We start from the raw sequence: 27,356 nt of genomic DNA on the forward strand, positions 1-27,356 counted from the left end.
GAATATGCACATTAGTGATTTTTTTAAGTATGACATCAAAGAAGTCAAACCATAGCATCAGGCAGACTCCCTGTTGTAATACAGGGAGAAATGAACAACTAACTTCACTGTAGAGCCTGAAAATGGGCATTTGACAGCTTTGAAAACACCCCTTTTGGAGAAAATGGTAAGACCTACATGTTTGTTGTACTGTTAGATAATATAAATTTAACAAAGGATACTTGAGTCAAATAACCAAGTGGTCAAATTTTCATGAGCATAGAGATTACGGATCTTTCCATTTCATCCGTAGGGGTGTTGAAAAATGTTTGTCTTCTATTTTTCAAGCTTGAACGTCCTGTATGATGGGAGCAAGAATTCCACCAAACCAAGAGTGGACTGTACGTGTGAATCTATGACAAGTCAGCAAGGGGAGCGGCTTCTAGATCTGACTTGAATGAGATTAAGAACACTGTGTGTCAGAAGTATTTGTGGGTAAAGCTTCCTGGGGCAACAAGCCACAAGTCTTATTTCCTTTTAAATTATTGAGTAGACCCTTGAGAATTTTTACAAGTTCCTAAAGCCCACTGCATACGAACATTATTTGGTGTCGAAAGCAGGATCCTGGACTCAGCTGATAGGATAGTTGCTTGTTGTTCACTTTGAAGACCCTGGCACCGAAACATGGTCGATTAGAAACTTTTGCTGTGGTTATCCACACACCAACAAAAATTTCAAGATAACGAAATCTCGTTTTTTTGAAAACAAATATTGTTGTGTGTGCTCGACTTCAGAATAAACAATCAGCTTTAGCAGAAAGAAAACATTTAAAATTGTTTGATAGATGTTGGAAGATGTCAGATTGTTCTCAAATCAAATTTACGGTGTGACTCTTTCAAACCAGGGAGAGATGGGCTTTTAAAAGTTTAGTGTTGAAAAACTCAATATTTATCTCTTTCTTAAAGTAAAAAGTATGCAACACTGATCAACAAAAAAGAAATATTACAAGTTTTGAATTACACAAGATTGAAATGAACAGATTTTTAAAAACCCAAACACGGACACAGATTGAAACATCTAAAAATGTTTCAAACTGCAATTTAAAAGCCGTACAAATTTTCTTGCAACGGTTAGTCCATAACATGGTCTCTCTCAAGGGTATATTAAAAGAAAATCAAAAACAATGTAATGACATCAAACCTCTGATAGACCTTCATCAAATATCACTACAACTCTAAATCACTGTATATACCCTCTCACATCTAGACACATAATCCAGCAGGTTGCCACATCAGTAACTCCATATTCATGAAGTGGGTGGGGCTTGTCGTTGTTAGGGACAACAGATAAAATCATGACCCCCAAAGAATTATTTGAGCTTTCCAGGGATTGACGGCACTATATGCGTTGTTGCTCATCTGCTCTAAAACTTCAGAATATGAAAACTCAACCTTTTATTCTTATCTTGATGTCTGAAGCTCACTGTGTTAGAGTTGCCAATGTAGTAGCTCCAGTTCACACAGCACTTTTGTTGCTGTTGTTTTTTCTTCTTAACAAGGACTTCCACATGGAGACAGTACTGCAAATCCCTGCGAAATCTCAACATGAATGTGTTGACCCCTCTTGCAGGCAGTGTCCGAGCAGCATGACCATGGGTAACTATGGCCCCACTGGGGTGTATGCCGTGATCGAATGAGGTCTGTGCCACTTCACCCACATTTCATCCTGAATTGGTACGTCTTGTGCTGTTACAACCACCCTACTTCATCATACGTGGGCGTGGCCTCTGTTGCCATAGGTTAACATGCCACACCCGTATGAGATCATGAATATGCATTGCCTGGCTTTACCAATACTTAGGCCTTCTCTAAGATCTGATAAACACAGAGATACCTCCCTCCGCAATTTGTATCCATGTTTGATGACCTCTATCATGGGATGCCATGAAGTTTCAAGGTCGTTACTTCTAATTCTGTCCATCTTGCCATCAAATACACTATCTGCCTTAATGAACACTATTTGTCAAAATTCGTTGCACAACAATTTTTATCCTACTCCTGCATTTTCATTGGAGTCTATCTAAAATTAAAAGGCCCAGTTCCCTGAACCAAGGCTTTAATTTTTGCTTCAGCAAATCTATTTTAAAACATCACAGCGGTAAGTCCACAAGATCCAGTGTACCATATCCAACACCAGAATACCGCTTGAGGAGGGGAGACCCAAGGGAGGTAACTGGTCATCACAACAGATGCACATGTTTGATAGCAGCCACTCGTTCTGGAACAATACGTGGACATCCTCTGACTTATTGCAGAAACACTTCTCACACCTTCATCTCTGCAAATTTACATTTTTGAAATCAGATTTCACTTTTCAATGGGAACAATGTTGAGAGGTTTGAAAAGAAGATGCACAGTTACCATGACAATGGCAACACACTTCAATGCTTCCAAGCACAAAAAAGAAAACAAAAAGACGACTGATGCGGCAGGCCTGGAAGATGAAAAAGTCCAAAAGGTGACGATGGCGCACAAAGTTTGCTTCCTTTCTCCATACCACTCCAGTGTTACAGTACAGAAGTCCTTCGCTTCACTTGAACACTATCCTATCACAAGCACACACAGTTTAACAGACTCTGTGGATGGAAAGCAACATGGCGGTGGTAAGTCGTCATGAGTTATCCACCCTTTGATCCACACTTCCCCCTGGGACATGGGACCATCATCCTCTGATGTATTGCTATAAGCATTTTCACGACAACAAGGCTCCACGTGGCCTTGTTGTAAATCTTCACCTTTTGTAATCTTCTAACGGCTTCACTAAGCCTTCTGCAGAAATAAACAACAGTAACGCAAAAGTGTTAGGAAAAACAAATGTCTGCATGAAATAATTTGTTTTACTTATTTCATTGCCGTTTAACAATGTTCAAGAATTTTTCATTTTAACCCAAGGATAGTAGCCAGTATTAAGGGTGGAGGCAACTGAAGTGCCTGAAGTAAACCACCAACCTTTGGCAGGTGACTGGCATACTCTCCTACAAGTGACATATGCTAAATTGGTGGAAGACAAGAGGTTGTAAGTAAACTTCATGTAATACCACACCAATAAACATTGTTGACCACCTATATCCACCAAGCTCTTAAGAACAATGTTCAGGAATCTTGTAAATTCCCTATCAATGTCAACAAGAATATCACTCCTATTCTACTTTTCAAGAGTTCAGTCAAGTATTTCTCATCCTGAAATAATGTTGAATTATGTCTTCGCAAACAGCAGTTTTACCCTCTGTGACCATATCATCACACACAGCCTACTGTTTGAAAGGAAATTTAAAAAAAAACACAAAGTTGAATTCAACTACAAAAACGGCAGCTTCACCCTCTGTGTCCATATAGTTTGCATTTATGCTAGTTGAAAGGGAATAACAAAAAATCTAAGTCAACTTACCATTAAATACTCTTAAAATTGCTTCACAAACAAACTTGTACTGACTCTGTGCAAAAAGGAAAACAAGACTTTTGGTTAGTACACAACATGGCATATGACAATCAAGTATAACCATGGCACAATGGCTTAGCATAAGGAATAACACACCCACATTCAAGGCTTCCTGTATATGAAAAAATGGAAGACAGACATCACCAGAAAAATCACTAAAGACCATATCTAAAAATATGTTTACTAAGATTTTTTCTTTTCTGATCTAACCATAAGGTAAATAATATACAGTACCATGCTGTGATATTTTTGTTACACTATGATTTTCCTATAATGTATCACCCAAGGTGAGAAAAATGTCATCTTTTCCACGTACAGATGTCTGTATTAACACAAACGGGGATGAGACAAACGTCACATTTTCCCCACTTACAGATGTCTGTATTTACACAGCTAAGGAGATACAAATGTCACATTTTCCCCACTTACAGATGTCTGTATTTACACAGCTAAGGAGATACAAATGTCACATTTTCCTCACTTACAGATGTCTGTATTTACACAGCTAAGGAGATACAAATGTCACATTTGCCCCACTTACAGATGTCTGTATTTACACAGCTAAGGAGATACAAATTTCACATTTTCCCCACTTACAGATGTCTGTATTCACACAGCTAAGGAGATACAAATGTCACATTTGCCCCACTTACAGATGTCTGTATTTACACAGCTAAGGAGATACAAATTTCACATTTCCCCCACTTACAGATGTCTGTATTCACACAGCTAAGGAGATACAAATGTCACATTTGCCCCACTTACAGATGTCTGTATTTACACAGCTAAGGAGATACAAATGTCACATTTCCCCCACTTACAGACGTCTGTATTCACACTGCTAAGGAGATACAAATGTCACATTTCCCCCACTTACAGATGTCTGTATTCACACAGCTAAGGAGATACAAATGTCACATTTGCCCCACTTACAGATGTCTGTATTTACACAGCTAAGGAGATACAAATGTCACATTTTCCTCACTTACAGATGTCTGTATTTACACAGCTAAGGAGATACAAATGTCACATTTGCCCCACTTACAGATGTCTGTATTTACACAGCTAAGGAGATACAAATTTCACATTTTCCCCACTTACAGATGTCTGTATTCACACAGCTAAGGAGATACAAATGTCACATTTGCCCCACTTACAGATGTCTGTATTTACACAGCTAAGGAGATACAAATTTCACATTTCCCCCACTTACAGATGTCTGTATTCACACAGCTAAGGAGATACAAATGTCACATTTGCCCCACTTACAGATGTCTGTATTTACACAGCTAAGGAGATACAAATGTCACATTTCCCCCACTTACAGACGTCTGTATTCACACTGCTAAGGAGATACAAATGTCACATTTCCCCCACTTACAGATGTCTGTGTTTACACAGCTAAGGAGATACAAATTTCATATTTCCCCCACTTACAGATGTCTGTATTCACACAGCTAAGGAGATACAAATGTCACATTTGCCCCACTTACAGATCTCTGTATTTACACAGCTAAGGAGATACAAATGTCACATTTTCCCCACTTAGAGATGTCTGTATTTACACAGCTAAGGAGATACAAATGTCACGTTCCCCCCACTTACAGCTGTCTGTATTTACACAGCTAAGGAGATACAAATGTCACATTTTCCCCACTCACAGGTGTCTGTATTTTCACAGCTAAGGAGATACAAATGTCACATTTTCCCCACTTACAGATGTCTGTATTAACATGGCTCTCTGGTCCCTCATCTGACGAACAATGGACAGAGGATAGACCGGCTGATTGGCTTCTATCAGACACATGGCTGTCTCCATGGTGATCAGCACTCCTGTTCGACCAATCCCAGCACTGCAATACAATCAGAAACAAATACTAATAAGTGGAAGTTCAGATCCTGCTGCTGACACCAGCTTATTCTTTAAACTTTACACACAAAAAACAATGAGTTCTTTAAACTCTACACACAAAAACAAATGAGTTCTTTAAACTCTACACACAAAAAACAAGGAGTTCTTGATGATTAGTTCACTTTCTTTACATAGGCAAGAATGAAAATTATTTTTCTTGCATTTATATTGATGTCATTGGTCCATGCTGCCACTGAAGCGTCAAGATGAAGACACCAGACAGGATAGCCCACCAAGTCACATTGGACTGACAGTGAGAGGCCAGTAAGTCCTTCTTCCTTGCCCTGACGTCAAAGCTGAGCGCCGAGCGAGGCAGGAACAAGTATCATTTCTAAAGTCTTTGGTATGACCTGACTTGGGTTTGACCCGGGGTCTTCTGACTTCAAGGTGGGCAGTCTAATCACTAGTCCACTGAAGTGGTCTTTCTGGGTGTTGAACAGAATTAAACAATTCGACAATGTACGACAGCAGTCAAGTTTGTGGTGGCAGGAGGCAGGAACGTGTGTAAATCACGGAGAGATTTCTTAATAAATTTTCCTTACATTAATTCACACCGCTGAAAAGGTAACAGCAGGGACATTTATGAAAATAATTTGATTAGCTAATCATATTGCTGTGTACTCACCTACAATGTACAACCGTGGGGTCAACCATACCCACGCGATTCTGACGAACTTTTAAAACAAAGTCGAGGAAGTCACTGGAATCATCGGGGACTCCGTGGTCGGGCCAAGCGATGTACTGCATATGAATGATGTGACGCTCTTCATTTGTCTGCAGACAAAATTGGACGGGAGTCAAATAAGTCATTTTTCTTAATGGGTAGTGCCTAATGTTGTTTTCTGAACCATTTAGCATCTTTTTTTGTCTAATTAAGTTATCTGACTGTTGTTAAATGCAAAAAGTTTTCATGATGGTACCTTACTCAGTTTTTGGGTCTTGCACACCCAAATAAACCAATGACCCAAAACACAAACTTCATTTATAGGTCATCATGAGGAAGTCAAGACGAAGTTTAAATACAATACCACTAAATCATTACGAAAAAAAGTCAGGGAAACAGTTTTGTGACGAGCCAAATCATGAAGCGTACGCCTACAGTCACACCTTCACAACTAAATTATGCTAATGACAACATACAAATGGAAAGGTTGTGGACAACCAGAGAGCATTAGTGATGGGACTCTTAAAGGAGAAGAAAACTTAAAAACAAGACACTAGAGGCTTACCAGAGCACATTTTTTTTCTAACTGGTGGTGCAATTCCCCTAACCCAGAAGACTTCAGGACTAGTTGCAAGGCAAAATGGTTTCGCCCACAGCGGATTTTGGCGCTGACTTTATAATTTATCAGCTTTAGATACATATTAGAATTTTTTTTATGGCATGCACCTGCGAGGAAATGCATACTCTTTTCAATGATATTTGATTGGTATTTAAATTTTCTTCTTCTTTAAGTAAGGCCACAAGCTGTGAGGTAAGAAGTAAGCTTGACTACTTTTCTGTTTTTCATTTATGTTTTTTGCTTTTGATGCCACTTTCACAATGGACTATGATACTTACTTCAACATGAGTCAGGTTGAAATCCCTGAAAGCAAATGATGGTGTTTCTTCTTCCTTCACACAGGTGATCTGCAGAGTCCCAAAATCTGCCGTTTCGTAAAGGTCTGGCCAATACTGGTGACACTTTGGCTGAAAACCATATAAAACAACACATTAAGGTCTGGCCAATACTGGTGACACTTTGGCTGACAAACCATATAAAACACAAATACATCTGGCCAATACTGGTGACACATTAGCTCAAAAACCAAATAAAACACTAAGATCTGACAGATATTGGTCGCAAATTAGCTGAAAACACCTTACCAGAGAAGAGTGATGACATTTTCACAACTTTTACCTTTTCCAGCTTTATCAACAGAAACATATATATATATTTAACTTATTTTCAACAAAGTAAGTATTCATTCCATGAAAAGAAGAATGACAAAACAGTTGCTACTAACAGGTTAAAAGCTCACCCACAGATGGCTTGTGGACCAATATGGAGAGCCTGGTATTAGAGGGGATAGTGTCTCACTATACAGGTTAGTGGCCCAAAACACTGGAGCCAGTGACCAACAATGAACAGGTTACTGGCCAACCACCAGCCAGCTATTAGCCTGCCTGTTGAAAACTTTTGGCTAGTTCTTACAGACTATCTACTTACCCGTCCCCTCTCCACTTTGGCTGTTAGCATGACTACCAGAGACGCTTGCTGTTCCCACACCATCTGTGCAAGGGAGAAATGGAACATTTACCATTTACTGAAGTCATTTCTCACGCATACATAATTATACATATCTTCATATTTTAAAAAAACTATCTGTTTGACTGCATTTGATTTCATTTATTTGCTACCTGTCACTTTTCTTCAGTGAAAAAAGCTGAGCTGAGCCAGTTTTTTACTGTATTTCACCGAAAGTCTACCACATTTCATATGGCTCATTTTTTTTATTGATTCATCCACATTATAGTGCCACTTTGCGTGCTTTCTTGTGAAACTTGATCAATTTCTTATCAGAAAAATTGAAGTGTTGACATCACAGGTGTGAATTTAAGGCTCTTATGTGCTTGTCAAAGCGCATTTTACATACCAAACATCAGGTGAAATACACCAACTTTATTTGACAACTGGATTTGGATAATCAACAAAAAAAAAAAAAAAAAAATCCCAACTGGGATAGCAGTGGTAATTCTCAAACTTTGTTGTTTTTCAAATGTGATAAACACAGCAAACCAAAAACAGAACAAACAAACAAATATAATTTGATTTATTTGCTCCATAATACATCTCCTTGTATTAAAGGAAGAGCTCAAATGTCAATTTCACATTCTTGTTACTTCCTGCAAGTTCCCAAAATCAGTATCAACTGTGTTTCTGTTTTGGTTTTTTTTTTTTTTTTTTTTTTGATTGGTGTTTTACGCCGTACTCAAGAATATTTCACTTATACGACGGCGGCCAGCATTATGGTGGGTGGAAACCAGGCAGAGCCCGGGGGAAATCCACGACCATCCGTAGGTTGCTGACAGACCTTCTCACATACGGCCGGAGAGGAAGCCAGCATGAGCTGGACTTGAACTCACAGCGACCGCATTGGTGAGAGACTCCTGGGTCATTACGCTGCGCTAGCGCTTTAACTGACTGAGCCACGGAGGCCCCGTTTCTGTTTTGGTGTTCCATACATGTTGGTGTAAAACACCAATCAAATAAATAAATACAACCAATCAATACATACTGGTATTATTCTAACCAAAGTGACTCATTTCAAAACACCATAGTGTTGGCTACCAGGATACATAGCTTCAATATTATAACAAAAACACCATAGTGTTGGCTACCAGGATACATAGATCCAAGCTTATAACAAAAACACCACAGTGTTCTAAGCAGGATAATAGCTCCATTATCATAACAAAACATTGTAACTTGAAATTTCAGCCATATAAAACATGAACATATAAACACTGAAGCTTGTAGAAGTAGGATACAAGTTAGATCTGAGATCTGTTTCATTCTTCCCAACTTAGCTTTCAAAAATATAGATCTATACATTTCCATTCACTAGCCTGGAACTCGGCCATCCCGCATGCGCTGTCCTATACATGTCAATGCTGTACACTAAAAAAACATGATTCCTGTAATCCTTCAGTAATTCTTACTTCATATCACCTAGTTAATTATGAATAATAAAGACCATAAAGTCACAATTAACACAAATGTATCTTTTCACACAAAAGTGTGAAAAAAGATGGTCTTAATTTTTGGGAAGAGCAGCCGAGCCCACCCGAGGCTTGTGAAGTTCTGATACTGTCCAAGTGGATGCCTCAGTTACATTTGAGTTATTTGTGCTGCTATGGCCTTTATTATTCCCAAATAACGAGGCGATACAAATTCAGGATTGCTTTAAGAAGGACACCTCTTTTTGTGGCGTATAGCATTGGCACTTTGGAGACAGCACACATGACAAGACGGAGTTCCAGTGTAGTGAATGTAATGGTTCAGAGTGGTTAATGTGGAAGTTAGGCTGGGAACATGGCTAATTAATATGGAGACATAACCACAATGTCAAGGTTATGAACTGTGGAGACATAACCACAATGTCAAGGTTATGAACTGTGGAGACATAACCACAATGTCAAGGTTATGAACTGTGGAGACATAACCACAATGTCAAGGTTATGAACTGTTTCATTGGCCACATGGGGTACCATCAAATAATGCTATACGGTTAGAGTGTTCGCCTCAAAGTCAGGAGACCTGGTATCAAAGTCGGGAGACCTGGTATCAAACCCAGATCCCGCCCTACCAAAGCCTTTAAAACTGGTACTTATTTCTGCCTTATAAGGGACTCAGCACTGACAGGTTAGGGCCAGGAAGCAGGACTGGTTGGCTTGGTGTCAGAATAATGTGACTGGGTGGGCTGTGTCTGGTGTCTTGGGCATGATGCAGTGGCACTTTGGCGGCAAAAACTCGCCATTCCACAAGAAGAAACAATATATGTACATACATACATACACCTAACGACTCCTCATTGTCATATGACTGGAAAATTGTTAAAAAAGTACAATGACATACAATGAAAGTACATGGGGAGGTAACTCACCTGCCAGAAGTCCATGCAGGTGTTGGGAAGTGGGCCTTGAGCTGCGATGTACCTATTGATAATACCTGAACCCGGGATCTCCATCTGAAAAAAGCAGGGGTAATATTTAGTTATTTATTCGATTCATATTTGAGAATATTTCACTTATTCGACGACAGCCCGCATTATGGTGGGAGGAAACCAGGCAGAGCCTGAGGAAAACCCATAGCCACCACATACAATATTGTTGACTGCTGTATAAAAACACCAATCTAAGAAATAAATTAATTTCCAAATATCTGCAGAAATTATTTTATACTGAAAATTTAACATGACAATTTTTACTGGCTGAAGACTTACGTTGACAAAGTTGGCATTAATGTAATCTCCTAATGGGCCATCCTTTAATACCACCCTGGACTGGTCATCTGTAAAATAACAACACGTGAAAGTCAGGACAAGAAACTGTGAAATATATCACTGGAAAATTTATAATCTTCATGAACGGCACAATTTCATAACTCGTTTGATTTAAAGAAAAAAAGGTTTCATGAAGTGTTTCATTCTTAAAGATTAACAAAGGTGTTGATTTAAAAGGATGGACAACCGATTAAATCACAAAATTCACAAATAAAACGGAGTCAACAACTAATTAACTCAAAAACCTATTCACTTAAAAGAAATTCAACAAATTATTTCACACAAATTTGTAAATTTATAAAGTTAAAGAAGGTTAAACTAATGAAGAAAGGTTCAATGGACAGGCAACTGAAGACTATGTGTAAAAATACTTTCACTTATTTTTTTGAAGAGTGTTGAAAGGCCTTCAAGTATTCGAATTCTATGGTGGGCTTTACGAACCATACTGACTGATCTAGGAACTCTGACGTCACATCACTTTTTATACCTGATGTTCACCATAAGGAATGAATTTTTGAGAACATTATTTCAGTAATCTTTTGCTCATGAGTAGAAAGAGTTATTCCAACTTTCACTGATGTGATTATGGTTGGGAAAACTTCCTGTGTTCCTGAACTCTGATTGTATGGTCAATAAATCCACCTTAGGCTTCAAACCTTTGAGGGAAAAAAAATAAATGAAAGTATATTTATGCATAATTTTAAGTGGTCTATTACGTGATGCCTGTTTATATTTTTAGAGGTCTTTTCCTTTAATTATCAGACAGATGAGATATACAAGAAGAGTGAGAAAAGTGCCGTACATGGGGAAATATCGCGGTATCTGTTCTTGGGGACGTTCTCTCCAAGCCGTGCTGCGTTCATTGTCATGCCCATCTTCTTCCTGTACAATTGCTGTGGACAGAACAAAACATGACAACACATTAACAACAGAAATACTCCATCAAATTTTAAACACACACATGATTTCTGCAGATCTGTGGAAGTTCTCTTTTTTTTTTTCTCACTGATTCATTCATTTGCTTGGTTATTTAGGCTGCTCACTAAAAAATGTTTCCGCTACATATGATGGTGGTCAGGTCTGTGGGCGTAGGAAACCCCATAGGGCCAGAAGGAAACCACATGGGGCCAGAAGAAAACCACTACACCCATTTTGCAGCTGTAGAATTATGGGTGGAGGAAACTACAGAGGGGTGCAAGGAAAATACTGCGCTCAGTCTCTCACTGTATATTTATGGGTGGAGGAAAAAACACAGGGCTGCAAGGAAACAGCCTACCCAGTTTGTAGCTGTAGAATTGTGGGTGGAGGAAACCAGACAGGGCGATGAGGAAACTGCCTCACCCAGTCTGCAGCTGTACTTTCATGGGTACAGGAAACCACACAGAACCACTGCACTCAGCCTGTAACTATTTGTTTGTGGGTGGATGAAACCAGACAGGGCCATGACGAAACTGCCTCACCCACTACGTGAATTTTTGCGAAAAAAAGAGTCATTTCGGTATTCTACATAGTTTCATAACTCTGAAGTTTTTGGAAAGCTGCGTCACATCTGCACATTTACGTGGTACCTCAAACTGTGCCAGCGCTGCACCGCTCTCCAGGCCCTCCTGCAGCAGTATGAGTGACGCCTCGAGCACGTTTCCACCCGCTGAGCTTGTGATTTGATGCGTCTCCGGGATGTACATGAACTCAGGTTCCTCAACTGTGTCCTCTCCTAGGTACACTGAAACAATGAACGCAACAACTGTAAGACTGTCGCAGGGATGGTATTTACCCTTGCATCAAAATTGCATCGAAAATATCTCAACCCTTCACAATGGTGTTGTTTACTAGTACCTCTGAGCTATGGTAAATGGCCCAAAAATTTGACCCCCGAAAAGTGCATATTTAGTAGCAAATTAATGCCAAATAATTAATTTTTTCAGTAGGATGTCATCTCACCTTCCGATTAAACCTCACACCACCTCGTCAAAATCACAAGAACTCTTAGAATTATAGAAAATTTGAATCGTAGTCTTGGGCAAAATGTTAGATCATTTATTACCATATATCAAGGACCTCAGACAGTAAAGATGTCATTCTGTGGCTGAAATCTCTTTCATGAGGCAAAAGAACTATGGGTAGACGTAAGTATGAACAGTGACTGGTGTTTTGCTTTGTTGGCCAAAAGCACTGAACTCACATACATGGTTCATGGGTGTAGAGATTCACGTATGTATTTATAATGTTGCCTCATTGAGATGCCCTGCCAAAGACGCCAGAGAGGACATCAAAAAAAAAAATAAGTTGTCTTCATGAATAGACGACCATCAAGTCAGAAAAGTATCACAATTACTTATAACTCTGAAACGGGCACACGAATATACAGATTTCTCAGTTGGAGATTTGTGTCAACTTGCATGAAGAATACATGAAATACACATGTATGTACTTACCATTTGGTCTGACCACCAACACCAGTTCGCCAGAGTGCGTTTCTCGGGAGGCTCGAATAAACATGACCACCTGAGAAAAAAAACATGTTGAAAACAGGTACTTCCTTTTTCACTATTAGTTCGCATGTTTTTAGGTACAACACTCTATCTGTTAAGGTTCGGAGAACTAAAACATGCCTTAAAATACTGAACAAATTTATGTACATTCATCACTTTCTCATGAGTAAAACATATTTTCATTAGTGTAACGGCCTAAGACTCCAGAAAAATCTAAAACCTTTGCATAACCTTGTGTGCATTTTTGTTTTCATACAGATTGCCCTTTGTAGTTTTTATGTAGTCTATGAACAAACCATAGTGGAAAGACCATTGAAAACAATACCCAAAAACTACCTTAATCAATTTTTATAAATTTTTTAAAACAATCTATTCATGTGTGGAAACTGTATTGTGCTCACCTGCTCATGTGTGTGCTGAGAGACGTCCCGACCATTGATAAAGAGCACCTGGTCTCCCTCATTCAGCCTTGGTATACAGAGATCTGCCGGGGTGTTTGGGGCGACTCGAGACACAATGATTGGCATCCCTTGGTCTGCCCCTCCCTGCCACACAAACCAAAACAACACTGTCATTTATAGTCAAGTCAGGCATACTGACTGACCACTGGATTACTGCTTTTTACCTTCCCCACTCCCAGAACATTTACTTTCTGAATTACTTATTGGTTGATTTTTTTCTTATTCACCAAAAACTGTAATGACGATAAGTTATGATAATGATGAGTAGTAATGACTTAAAGATTAACTGATGTTTATAACGCTAAGCTCAAGAACTTTCTACAGATTTATGGGTACAGGAAAATGATAGTGTATTGAGCTAAGAAACTAGATGTTGGTTTTACACACTAAAACAGGGTAATTTATTTGATCAACATAGCTGTTTCCAACTGAAGGAAGAGACTGAATGCTATTTTCACAGACCTTGACATTGAATCCAAAACGACCTTGAAAATCTGGCTTCATGCGGATTGTGACCAAACCTTGGCTGTCAGAGTATCCATTACCGTTTGGCTGGGAAAAAAACAAACACAAAACTTGAGTATCATTAATTGTTGAGTATCAGTAACTGATCCTTACTTTCACTGGCAGAAACGACAAAAACATCTAACTAAAGAATATTGCTCGTAATATTGGCCACCGTAGTAAAAATGAAATATTCTTGAGTACAGCATAAAACATCAATCAAATGAATAAATAAATAAATACACAACAGGAGTCAAGTTTATGAATAGACACGTTTATGGTAGAGGACACTTGGCATCTTGTTTTTCCAACAATCTGCCAACATGGCTTCCTGAAACCTTTCGACATATTAAAAGGTGTAGAGAACGTCATTGCTGATGTACATTATTCATACAGTTCAAAAAAGAGCACCACACATTCCAAAATTTTCACAGCATTTACAAACAGTTTCTTTTGCTTTAATCCACTAAAAACTAAACTCCAGGTGACATGCAAACTTATTTTGTTGGATATTAAAAAAGCCAGTTGGAGCATTGCAAGTTGTCATCCGAGGACACAAAGAACAGGCTACTCCATAATCTTATAAAGTTTCAAAAATGCTCAGCCTCAAAAAAGGCAACAATCCTACTCTCCATATATCACAAACCTTAATTCTTGTGTTGTCAATAACAGTGCATTTAGCCTATAAGCAGGGCACATGTGAATCATGTCCATGTTGTAGAGATGTAGGTCAGGGGTCACAGGTTAGGGGTGAGAAACGTGACCTCACCAGCCACAGTTTTGCTCAGTCACCCCTCCCCCTCTCCCATAGGTATGTCAGCTATGTCCCCAAGCCCTCACGTCCCCTCTACCCAACATCACAGCCTACACCTGTCTCAACTCTCCTTATCTAATGTTTTCAAACATCCCTCTGGACTTCCTTTTAGCATAAAAACTCAATGGCACGTTCCAGATTTGCTGAGGTTTTTCTTGTTTTCTTTTTTCACTGACCCCTCATCTTCTTCAATGAAAACACAATCTGTACAAATGGCCCTAAACCTGTTCAAATTTTTTGCCTCTCACACAAAACGATGAAGAGAAAAAACAGCGGAAATTTTCTCATCACGCTGACAAAGATCTCATCTAGCTTTTTATCAGAGAATCCTGAAATCTTCAAAGTTCCTCCTCAAACCAATTAACTTTGTGAATAATACAAATCATTTGCATATAATACGAAGCAAGTTATGTAAATGATACATATAAAGAGAAATGCCAAGAATATTTCTAATACTACTTACTGTAATTCCGCAACGTTTCCGCATGTGTGATTATTTAAGCATATTCTAATGACGATATTCTTAGTGGACTGATAAAATTAGACTTTTTTTCGAAGTCCTGAAACTGACCAATCCAACCAATGTAGTCTTGTGTCCAAAATTAAATTAATAATGTGCATAAATTGCGCTGAAAGTTGCTCTTTAATATGCAAAAAAGGTTGAGAGATTAGGGTCCATGTAACTACAGATCACAGCCGTTTTTAACACACTCATCATCTACATCTACACTTAGATTTATTGTTCTATTTACTACTTATTCATTTGTTAGATGGGAGTTTTATATAAAGCCAAGCTCAAGAAATTTTAACACATATGATGGCTATCAGGCTTACTGATGGAAAAAAGAAGAACAAAACCACGAAACCGCCCAATAAGTAAAACATCCACCTTCACGTTATGTGGACAAACTCACAAGACAAAAGTTCAAGACAAGGAAGCAACACAGCTGCAGATACCAATAGACCTCCAGAATTTGTATATGCCAATGCTTGGGAGTGGGGACGGTAACAAATAATCCAAGACACACCTGTAATTAAGAGTCCCGTGACAGCCTACAGGTACAGTCATCATGCCGGTATCCTGCTACAATGATCATCTGAGTCATTATAGGGCATTATCAGTTTCTTTTCAGAGTACAAATTATACATACATTTGCTGAATAAATAATTACACGTAGTCAAAGTCTTCAGCATTTAGACCAGCTAATTTTGTAGAAATAATTTATAATGTTTGAACAGTGAGGAAGGATTGGGGTTTAACATTGTACTCAATGAGGAAGGAGTGAGTGCTTGGGGTTTAACGTTGTACTCAATGAGGAAGGAGCGAGTGCTTCAGGTTTAACGTCGTACTCAATGAGGAAGGAATGAGTTCTTGGAGTTTAACGTAGTACTCAATGAGGAAGGAACCATGGCTGTGTGATTTAGAAAGATTCTTGTTCACGTACCAAACATCCAAGTAATTTTTGATGAACGTCATAAATATGCAGGCGCCTAAATGAGAACAATCAATCGCCACAAGCAGTGAGAGCAGAAATATCTACAAATTCCCTGTGGAAGGCCCGTTTTGAAGCTCTAGCCAGGCATTACAGTAACAAGACTGGCTAACAGTGAATCCTCAGGTAGGACTGTTTTCAGGAATGAACCTAGACTCTCTGGATTCCATGCAAAATTCACAAATACAAACGTATGCAATGAAGTATATCAACAAGTTGATAGATAAGGGTAAAACTTTACAATCTTGGTCTGTGAATGGCCTTTTAGGACGAACCACATCAAAGAGCATTATGCATGCTATAATTTGTCTTGTCTTACCCTATAAACAAGGGAATTCCCCATCTGTAGGCTCCTTGAGCACCAGAAACCAGTTTCTGTAGTGTTTTGTGCCAGAAATGTTTGTGGTTAGGATTTTTTTTTTTTGCAAGGACAAACAAAGGTTTGCCTGAGGTTCACAAATTTAATATCTGCATGTTTGTATTTTATGTGAATCATGACATTCACATGGAATTCTCAATGACACAGATTATTCAGGGTTTATTTTATTTTTCGTCATGAACTGACATTTTTGTCATAAGAAATTTCCTCACAGATTCAAATGAATTTTAATGAAAGTATTTTACTCTCGTGATAATTAGGAATAAACGCTGTGGCTTCACAGAACAGAAGGACTTTTTTTTGCAATCTAGGCAGACAAATGCCCTCTAAATACACTTAAAACCAGACATGGTGAACATGTGTGAAAAAGTTAAAGAAAATAGGGTAGGTACATGTAAGAAAAAAAACACTAAAATCCAACCACCTCCTCACAGCATACAGTATGTTTTATGATTATTGATTGCTGGGTTTCTCTCTTTGTTGGTTCATGTATTGTGGTTTTGCACTTAGTGTAAAAAAAAATACTGCTGACGGTTGCAAAAATACTACGGAAATATCTCAAGACAACCTATAGTTACAAGGACCCTAATTCCTCAACCTTTTCACATATGAAAGAGAAACTTTCAGTGCAATTAAAGCATACTGATAATCAGATTTAATAATATTTATAATAAGACAAAACTACATTGGTTGGATAGGCCAATATCACTTTCATCAAGAATTTTGTAAAATTCTTTTCATTTTCAATTTCATTTTCTAAACATATTAATAAACTCTCCCTGTTAATTTGTTTCTCAAGACACACTAATTACACAAAACTTGAAATCCACCTGAGAAATGTAGAGAAGTAGTGTGTATCTATCTTCTCAAGCATACCTGTGACACCTGGCAGACCACTTTCATACATGTACAGGTAAGTCCAAACCAAACCCTGATCCGTTTTCCTACCTGACTGTTTGATCAAGCTCCCATTCATAAGTACAGGTATGTTGTTCCGCATTGCGCTAAGGTAAATGACTTAAAATTTAGTTCAGAAAGATGCAGTCTCAAAGGCATATAAATATCATAAAATATTCCTTGTGGTGCTGGACCCAGTTTCACAAAGATGTCATACAAGTGCCATAATCGCACATACGACAATGGTATTTGTGACATACAAAATATTGTAGTTATTTTATTTGATCAGTGTTTTACGCAGTACTCCAGAATATTTCACTTATACGACGACGGCCAGCATTATGGTGGGAGAAAACCCAGCACAGCCCCTGGGAAACCCATGACCATCCGCAGTTTGCCGGCAGACTGTCCCATGTACCAAAATTTTGTAAGACGAATGTACGACAAAAAAATGATGTATGCGTCTTTAAGAAACTGGGCTCTGAAACTTACATTTTTTCAGTAGAAAAACATGCTACCTTCCGAACAAATCTCAAAACACATGTCTACGATTAATATTACAGACCTCTCAGAATCATGTAAAACATGCAATGGAAGTCATGGGCGAAATCTGAGGTCCTTTACCATGTGTCCAGTCAGCCAGTCACACGGTGCTTGTGGGAAGACAGGTGACACACCAACCACAGCCAAGCAGTAACATTGTAATTAAATCTTACGGACAATTACCCATTTGTGTCACATCAGAAAATATGTCACGTTTAAAAGATGTCTCCTGTTCCATGAGCCCCCCCCCCCCCCTCCCCCCTCACCTTCTCTCTATTCATTGCTCCCTCGTCTTTGTTTTCATTATCTACTACAAAGCTATGAAGATCAAAGAGCATGTCAGGCATATCATTTTATTTGACTACGAAAGGTAGCCACAGACATATTAACTTTATCAATCTCCCAGGCAAGAGGACGAAGAAAAAAAAAAACCCGACAAACTTGTCAAAATCAATAGAAAACTAGGTCTGATTTTCCTCACGATCCACATGAAAATTGTTCAAACACATCAGTGACAAAGGACATGTCAATCCATTTCACCTGTCAATATTCATAATCTCACGTCCATACCGCCGATGTAAAAACCCATCCATTCACGTCCTAGAACAATCCTCTTATTATGTATTCAGTCCTTTTTAGCCATTAAACATCACACATATTGTCTCGATTCCTAATTTTTTCAAATATCTCCAGGTACTTTCCCCACATTTTATCACGAATTGCAGCATTGTGCAACTTTAACCAGTTGTACATTGAAATATTTTGTCCTTTGTGACCAGATCTGGCCTGAAGGGCTGAACGTGCGCATCTTAGCACCTCCTGGAAGTGATATTATAGAAAAGCTACTGTGTACACACCCACAGCAATACATGCACAGCTCCAGCATGGAGTACCAGTTACTTATATCGTAAGGATATCCAGAGCTCTAACTTCAATCCTGTAAACTGATCAGAATAATCTGTTCTGCCCTTTGGTCAGTGGAATTTACGCATACAATTATTACGAAAATAATGTTAAAAATGAACTGTTTGTCTCACGTAAGATGCAAGTGTCACAAAACTGTGAATCACTTCCCTCTACACCCAACAAATCTTGCAGAATGCTTCAAAATATAAGTCCCAGAGGCAGTACTTTGAAACGGTTGAAGATTTAAGTTACGTTGTAGCTCTCTAAACAATGTTCAACCTTGATTAGAGGTAAATCTAATAGGTCGAAAATCAGACGGTGGTGTATTAAAAATGTGCATGTGTTCATATTAAAGCAAACCAATTGTTCAGTTTTGTGTTACTGGTTCTGAAGACCTCATATAGAGGCTACAACGCAACGAGTTCTGAGTGTAAAGTTTCCACATAGCAGGAAATTCAAAATACGACACTTTAAATACGCCTGCAATTTTGGGGGGTTTGGGAGGTTTGGGGGGTTTGAGTGATTGGGGGTGGGTGAAGGTCATGTATGAAGTCAATTATTTCTGAATACTTCGGTACATCTCACAATACGTCAGGTGAAGAAGCCGATCAAGTTTCATAAAACCTGGCAGACTGGGTATTATGTAGAAACAGTGTGACCCTGTCTCATCACTTCAAGACGATGCCAGGGTCTATACATCTCTATTCACAGCCTAAATAACCGCTTTGGCTTTGGAATTTTCGTATGTGCACCCATGAAGAGGTGATACCTTAATTCACCTAAATATTTTCCAGGTAAATAAATATTTTTTAAGGACCATAAAAGGCAATTGTCATAAAACATTTCAATTTAATACCTGAGATAGTTGCTATGGCATTCCTCCCATGCCCTAAAGTCCATGCTTTCCAAACATGAGGAGACAAAATAAAAAGAATATGGAAATGTGAGATGACCCCTTGACAATGTCAGTAAATAACCCAATGAAAATGACACAAATGCAGTCCACATTTCAAAGCATCCACTCACTGAAGTGGACTCTTAAGGTGCAGAATAGGGATCATTTACAAAGTCCATGTCACTACAGGTGAATGTACTAGCTACTGAAGTGTGCAAGAATGCAACACACATGTTAGTACATGAAATTTGACGGCTCGTTTCTGGGATTCAATATGTAACAGAGTATTTCACAAGGCTCTAATTCCCTAACTAAATCCGTGACACCCCACACATCTAGCAAAAGTTCCACACCAAAATGGGTTTATTTTGAGCAGAGAAATACCAAAGTTGGAGAGATTCACTATGTCTTAAGCTTGTGTTTATTTATTTATTATTATTTGATTGGTGTTTTACGCAGTACTCAAGAATATTTCACTTATACGATGGCGGTGAGCATTATGGTGGGTGGAAACCGAGCAGAGCCCGGGGGAAACCCACGACCATCCGCATGTTGCTGGCAGACCTTCCCACTTACGGCTGAAGAGGAAGCCAGCATGAGCTGGACTTGAACTCACAGCGACGGCATTGGTGAGAGACTCGTGGGACATAACGCTGCGCTAGCACGCTAACCAACTAAGCCAAGGAGGACCCCCCCTTAAGCTTGTGACCTATAAAAGCTTGTGCATGACAAAGCAGTGGCCTACGCATAGCCACAAATTTGGAGCTAAACTTTTTTCATATCAAGTGAATTAGTAGAACTACCAATTTAAATATTTTGCTTTATAACAGAGAACATAATTAAACTGCCTACACAAGTCAATCAAAGCAGGGAACTCTTATATTTATACTTATATATTTATTTGTTTGGTGTTTTACTCGGAAACATTTCACTTATAATGTAACAACGGTGTCCAGCATTGTGGTGGGAGGAAACCCATGACCATCTCCAGGTTGCTGGCAGACATCACCACAAATGAATGGACTGTACATGTCAGTTTTTACATACAGTCGTGCTTGTAAAGGAAAGACATGGTTCTTAAGCACTGCAACAACAACAGTAGAGGATAATGTATTTTTATACAGCTTGGATCAGGACTGTTTAGGCTGGAACTTCACATGTGTAAGTGAACATAGAATGGGTTCATTATGGAGTGAATCATTTCACATGTGCAAGTGAACATAGAATGGGGTCATTATGGAGTGAATCAAGACTTCACATGTGCAAGTGAACATAGAATGGGGTCATTATGGAGTGAATCATTTCACATGTGCAAGTGAACACAGAATGGGGTCATTATGGAGTGAATCATTTTACGTGTACAAGTGAACATAGAATGGGGTCATTATGGAGTGAATCACTACACATGTGCAAGTGAACATTGAATGGGGTCATTATGGAGGGATTCATTTCACATGTGCAAGTGAACATAGAATGGGGTCATTATGGAGGGATTCATTTCACATGTGCAAGTGAACATAGAATGGGGTCACTATGGAGTGAATCACTTCACATGTGCAAGTGAACGTAGAATGAAGTCATTATGGAGTGAATCAAGACTTCACATGTCAAAAGCTGGCCAAAATCAGCACACATCATGAAGACGTCCTCATTTATACAACTCATGGAACACTTACAAGTTAGTTAATTATAACAGCCTTTTCAATTAGGCAGCTAGTTTTACATATACATACATGTACCTCTATTAATTGGCCTTAAAATGCCTGACAATAAAAAAAAAGAGAAAAACTCAAATGAATCTATGTCGCCATTAACATTCCGACCACACACAAATCTAACCACCGATGATGAAACAACGACAACAACAAAACACGGACAGAATTCTCACAGCAACTTGATCATTCAAGTTGTAAGAGTCGAATGAAGCTATAAATAAATGAGATCATATCCGCAACTCATGACCTCACAATTAAATCCTCTTGAGGTTTAAGTCAGTGCATTTGCTTAAGGCAGTAATCTGAACTCTGTAACAAGGCTTACTGTCTTCTTCTCCGCAAATGAAATTCTTAAAGCCATTTAACAACAAGAGTTTTCATTCTAATCTAGACGATAAACAGCAAGTTGATTACCAGATGTAGATTTCTGTTTATCTTTCAGTGCCTCGGAGATAGTGCGGGTACATTACATTCCAATCCACATGTGTGACACGCATTGCAGTTGACAGTATCGGTTTAATAAGTCTCCAATGACAGAAAATGCCTTTACAAGAAAGCGTAATGGTGTTCAGAAACAGTGAAAGGCTCTAAAAAAGTTCAAGTGTATGCAAACCGGCTTATACCTAGAGGATTAAACAAAAAATTCTAAATTTAAACACAAACAACAACAATGAAAAAAAAAAAACTTTCAAAATAAAAACCGAGCTCTAAGTAACACAAAGTCACATGACACAATCTGGCAAATGATTGTATGTTTCACCTAATTAAAATGAGGGGTTTTTTTTCTGAATTTTAAAAAAAGCACATTAGAGCAATATTAAGTTATTTGTGCCTCTCAACCATGCAGAAAAATTAATTACCATTGTTTTGAGAAAGTTTTCTCATAAAATCACGAAAATTAAAGCATTTGGAACTCAAATACAGCTTGAAGCTTTTAATCAAACGATAACAGTGGATTTCAACTTAACGATGAAACAAAAAATGTTGTCAGAGGAAAGTCTTCAATTCTTCTTTACGTTTCTTGTCATAATATGGAAACAATAATTTGTGACCAGGTCAAAAAAAGTTGCTATCAAAAACTGATGAGTTGAAGAACAACTTTCATTAATGCTCTTTGTCCTAATTTATTCACATAAAATGCTGGGAACAATGGAGTTGAGAGACAAGTCTCATAATTATGATTTGTACCATGAATTTGCACGCATACAAGACTAAAAAAAAAGTGAGATGTGCAACTTTTGTTAATTAGATTTGCTCAAATTCAACAGATATATCATATCTCATAAAAATGTAATGAATCTCACTAGAAAACATATTTCACAAATTAAGATGTTAGGACAGTATCTTGAAGCAAATCTGTCCATATCAAATGCAATAATATTTTTCAAATGCAATAATATTTTTCGAATAAGACATCATCATAAAGCTGATGATATTCTGGTCTCTGGAAATGTCAGTTAAAAAAAAAATAAAAGCGAAAAAAAAAAAAACAACAAAAAAATAAGAGTTCGGAGACCATGGGATCACGCAGTATTACAAAATTGAATCCCAGACACAGACAGAGATACATTAAAGAAAATACAAGAGCCATAAATCCTCCGTATCCCTGGATAACTTATCTGCCTTCATCCCACAAGCAAAAACAATAGTCTGCTAACTGATTGTCTCAGAGTGAATTCCTGTGTCAACAACTCTGGATCACAAGGGCTTTGACAGGTGGCATAGCCAGGTATAACTTAAGTTATTTTTAACCGCTTGAGCCATGCCTTGCTAAGAACAATGGGTTCAACACTGACAACTCCCAGCTCTCTGCTGTAATACTCTCCTGCCTTGAATATCAGGCAAATCTTGAGTACGATCTTCAGTTCCAAACATGATCTTGAGACATCTTCAGTTCTAAACACAATCTCGAGACAACTTCAGTTCAAAATACAATCTCGAGACTTCATCAGTTGTAAACACTATCTCAAGACTTCTTCTGTTCTAAATACAATCTCAAGACTTCGTCAGCTCTAAACACAATCTCGAGACTTCATCAGTTGTAAACACTATCTCAAGACTTCTTCTGTTCTAAATACAATCTCAAGACTTCGTCAGCTCTAAACACAATCTCGAGACTTCGTCAGTTTTAAACACAATCTCAAGACTTCATCAGTTCTAAATACAATCTCGAGACTTCGTCAGTTCTAAACACAATCTCGAGACATCTTCAGTTCTAAACACAATCTCGAGACATTGTCAGTTCTAAACACAATCTCGAGACTTCATCAGTTCTAAACACTATCTCGAGACTTCATCAGTTCTAAACACAATCTCGAAACTTCGTCAGTTCTAAACATAGCTTCAAACTCTAGACAATAACTACGGTAATTCTTCAACCATTTTGCTACTGTAATAAAGAACCAGTGGATCTTTATTCAGCCCCATTTTAAACCTGGACCAGCACACAATGAAACTGCTATCCATATCTGTCTGATTTGACTTCGATACTAATTCTGTCTTATATACATATACCAACAGGTTCAGTTGGTCAAGGAATATTAATATTATTGATATGTAGGTAAAAGTAGGTTGGCTTTGTTTTATTAATAAGCAGACTGTTAATTTATGAAGTTTGGAAAAATGACACCTCTGTTTAGAATGAGGAGACATCGGTCGTGTGGTAATTAAAGCAGCATCGAATGCTTGAGAGGTTTGTAAGTGACTCAGTTGTACAGGAAAAAAATTCAGAACATTCTGCTGATGAGAAGATGGCAAGTACACATGATATACATTTATCTCAAGGTCGCGACCTCAGCCAGACTCCTTGCCAGAGTTCATATGCAGTTTCTTGTCTCTACTTCATTTTTAATTCTACGTGGCATTTATTTATTTGATTATTGTTGAACACTCGCTGTTCTACATTTTGTAATTTGACTTCAACGTCCTTCAGTTTTTTTTTTCTTGTAATATAGTCAAGTGAAACTGATGGGCATATCACATGCAGTTAACCGAAGAGCTTTAATATTACATCACAAATTTACACTTGACTGAAACCATCACTTCTGCCATGATGCCATGTTCTGCTTTTTTTTTTTCATTATGTCATTTGTAAATAAATTACCGCACGATACAAGCAAGCATCATACAGAATATTACTACAAGGGATTGACTTGGATGTGCAATGGAACGGCCTCTCTTTGTGTATATCTGCCGATGAATAATTCATCACTTAAAATACAGGACATTTTCATATTGCACAGCTCAGTGATGTATTGACGATCAATAGTAAGTAATCAATAATGAATATCAGTAGCCTGAAGACCTACATTCTTCTTCAAAGAAGCTGGGAGCAAACACTGTGGCAACACAAAAATCACACAGCCTCTCTGGCTAAACTGATTATCCAACACCCAAAATAAATCATGAAGGTGATAGCAAATTAATATGGGTCAGGATGCTGAGAAGTGCAGTAGTATAAACTAAATAATCCAACTAAATAAAGGTGAGTTCAGCAAAAATTAATCGTCACTCATTAGTACTTAAACCTACCTGATCAACACTGACAAGCCCGAACACCAGTGATGTCCCGACTCGACACTGTCTGACAATCAATGGTTTTTCAGAGCTATTTATCGAAACAGAACCCGTGGAGCCCTCTTCACTAGGGTTGGGTTCCTGGGAGTCTTTCACGAAAGACAATTTACAGCCCTTGTTGGTTTCAAAAGGTCTCAAAAGGTGGCTCAAGCTATGGCTCAATTTTTGAGCATCTTTATCCCTGCTCATGAGAGTATCGTTGAGCTTGGAGTTACTAAGCCAGCCAGGTATGCGAAGCTTGGACTCGTTAGACGTCACACTTGCTTCACTATGCAAGAGTTTTTGGTTGAGCTTTTCTCCCTCCACGCTATCAGCAGAAGGTTGACCATCAGGCTTTCCTCGGATTACTGCCATACTGATCACAGAACTTTTTGCCCTCCGCACTGGGAACTGGCCTACCCTGAGAGCTGGGGAGCTCTTTAAGTCTACCTGGGACTTCCACCTGTCCCCAAGTCCAGCTGGACTCGCCGTGCTAACCTTCTGCCGATCTATGTCCCCTTTGTATACTTTGTCCTGATCGTCTTTGGCAGCACATGCTTCAGGAACCTTCTGTTCCTTGTCGCCATTTACTACACTATCTGGAAATCTTGCCATCGATTTCCGTAAGCGAATTATCCCATTTACTGGAAATGATGGAGACTTTTGAAGCACGATTTTGTGGTTTGATTTGTGCATGTAATTTGCCTCACTAGTGGTCGCATCTATCTTCAAAGGATTGTCAGAACTGCTCTGAGCCACTGACCGACTTTTTACATTTTGTTTATTGTTCCAATTAGCAGAGTGATGGACGGGAATTCTTGTGGGGTCACATCTGACCAATCCATTACCGCCCTGTGATGGTCTGTCAGTAAAGACACTCTTGGACAACCCATTAGAAGATAACTTACCACAAATAGCACTGTTCAGTTTCCCATTGATCAAGCGAGTATACTTCCGCCTGGCCGTAGAAAGTTTCTGTTCCTGATGGGAAGAATCGGCACTAAATTTTTTACCTACTTTCAAAACAGGATCGTCTTTCTGTCCTGATGTGGGAGAAATTTTATGCTGAAAACGAGAGGCTTTCTCCGATGTGGAATTATTTGCTTTTAAGTTTAGGCTAAATTCTGGGGCAGCATTACTTTTGTTTAAAGCAGCACTAATGTTCCCCACACTGGAACTGGTCCTTAATAGGCCGGCACTAGATCTGACTTGACATGCACCACCTTTGACGGGAGTACCTTCAGCACTTGAACTGTCAACAGATTTCTGTGGGGAGGCAGTACTTTTCTTATTCGATTGCGTATTCCGATTGCCTACAGCACAGAAGTGTTTACCACTTTCGCAGACATCTTTAACACCAGCCTCCTGTTTAGCAGAGGAACTCTTCCCAAGGAGCTGGATAGGAGGTGTCCTCCTGGGCAAGGCACTAAGGGCACTGATTTGTCCTAACACAGCTCCCAAGGAGCTAGTTCTGCGTCTCGGCCTCAAAGAGCTAGGACCAACATCCACACTACTGTCCTGACCCCTGTGATTGAGCCTATTATGAGTGACCCCATTGGGCTGACCTTTCTCTCCTGGCTTAATTAATGTCCTCCCAGGTATGCTGGTGTCGGTTCTGACACTGGTACCTGACCTGAAATCACCACTCTCATTATAATCTGGTATATGTATATCACTACTGGTGATACCACTTTTCTCAAGGGAGCGTTTGGCTTGTGTGTCTATTCTGGCACCACCAGTTAATGCAGCATCACCGTCCGCACATGAACCAGATTGAGGCTGTGCTTCACCGTGGGAGTCGGGCCTCACACCTGACGAGAGGCTCCTCTTAATCTGCACCTGGCTTTCTGAACCTATCCTACCATTTATCCCCACACTCGGTTTCTTGAATATGGATTTCATTGGCCTAATCGTTGCTGATGCCCTAGCACTTTGATATCTGGTGGCCTCGTTTACACCTGGCACATGCCCATTCCCCATCACACTTTTACTACTGCGAACCTTGAGGATACCTTTTTTGGGCATTTCCATTTTGAACTGGCTGCCCATTTCCAGACGCTGACGCTGTTGTCGTCGTTTCTCGAAATCAGAGACACCGTGAAGACGAGCCGAAACCATTGCTGAATGACCCTCGGAGAAATTCCCGGCCATACACATAAACATTCCTCACCGTCTTCTACCAAACGTGCGGCTTTGCGTCGTCTGTCTTCCCGCTGTAGCCTCAAAACAGGACGCAGAAATCAATAATGTCCATTCAGACTTGACGG

The 27,356-nt window shown here is 39.0% G+C and overlaps 1 protein-coding gene across 1 annotated transcript in view; it reads right to left on the reverse strand.

Moving 5' to 3' along the window:
- Positions 1 to 27,356, reverse strand: part of LOC135477863 (tyrosine-protein phosphatase non-receptor type 4-like) — a 101,021-nt gene continuing 73,665 nt past the window's right edge. The window contains exons 15-27 of the mRNA XM_064758069.1: positions 13,851 to 13,940; positions 13,329 to 13,472; positions 12,871 to 12,940; positions 12,004 to 12,158; positions 11,238 to 11,328; positions 10,376 to 10,443; positions 10,037 to 10,120; positions 7,600 to 7,662; positions 6,951 to 7,079; positions 6,015 to 6,163; positions 5,195 to 5,330; positions 3,427 to 3,472; positions 1 to 2,807 (exon numbers count right to left, since the gene is read on the reverse strand). Coding sequence (XP_064614139.1) covers positions 2,770 to 2,807; positions 3,427 to 3,472; positions 5,195 to 5,330; positions 6,015 to 6,163; positions 6,951 to 7,079; positions 7,600 to 7,662; positions 10,037 to 10,120; positions 10,376 to 10,443; positions 11,238 to 11,328; positions 12,004 to 12,158; positions 12,871 to 12,940; positions 13,329 to 13,472; positions 13,851 to 13,940 — 1,263 coding nt within the window. The 3' untranslated portion in view covers positions 1 to 2,769. The remainder of the gene's footprint in view (positions 2,808 to 3,426; positions 3,473 to 5,194; positions 5,331 to 6,014; positions 6,164 to 6,950; positions 7,080 to 7,599; positions 7,663 to 10,036; positions 10,121 to 10,375; positions 10,444 to 11,237; positions 11,329 to 12,003; positions 12,159 to 12,870; positions 12,941 to 13,328; positions 13,473 to 13,850; positions 13,941 to 27,356) is intronic.

The sequence above is a fragment of the Liolophura sinensis genome, chromosome 11 (genome assembly GCF_032854445.1).
Source record: "Liolophura sinensis isolate JHLJ2023 chromosome 11, CUHK_Ljap_v2, whole genome shotgun sequence".
NCBI classification, from domain to species: Eukaryota; Metazoa; Mollusca; class Polyplacophora; order Chitonida; family Chitonidae; genus Liolophura; species Liolophura sinensis.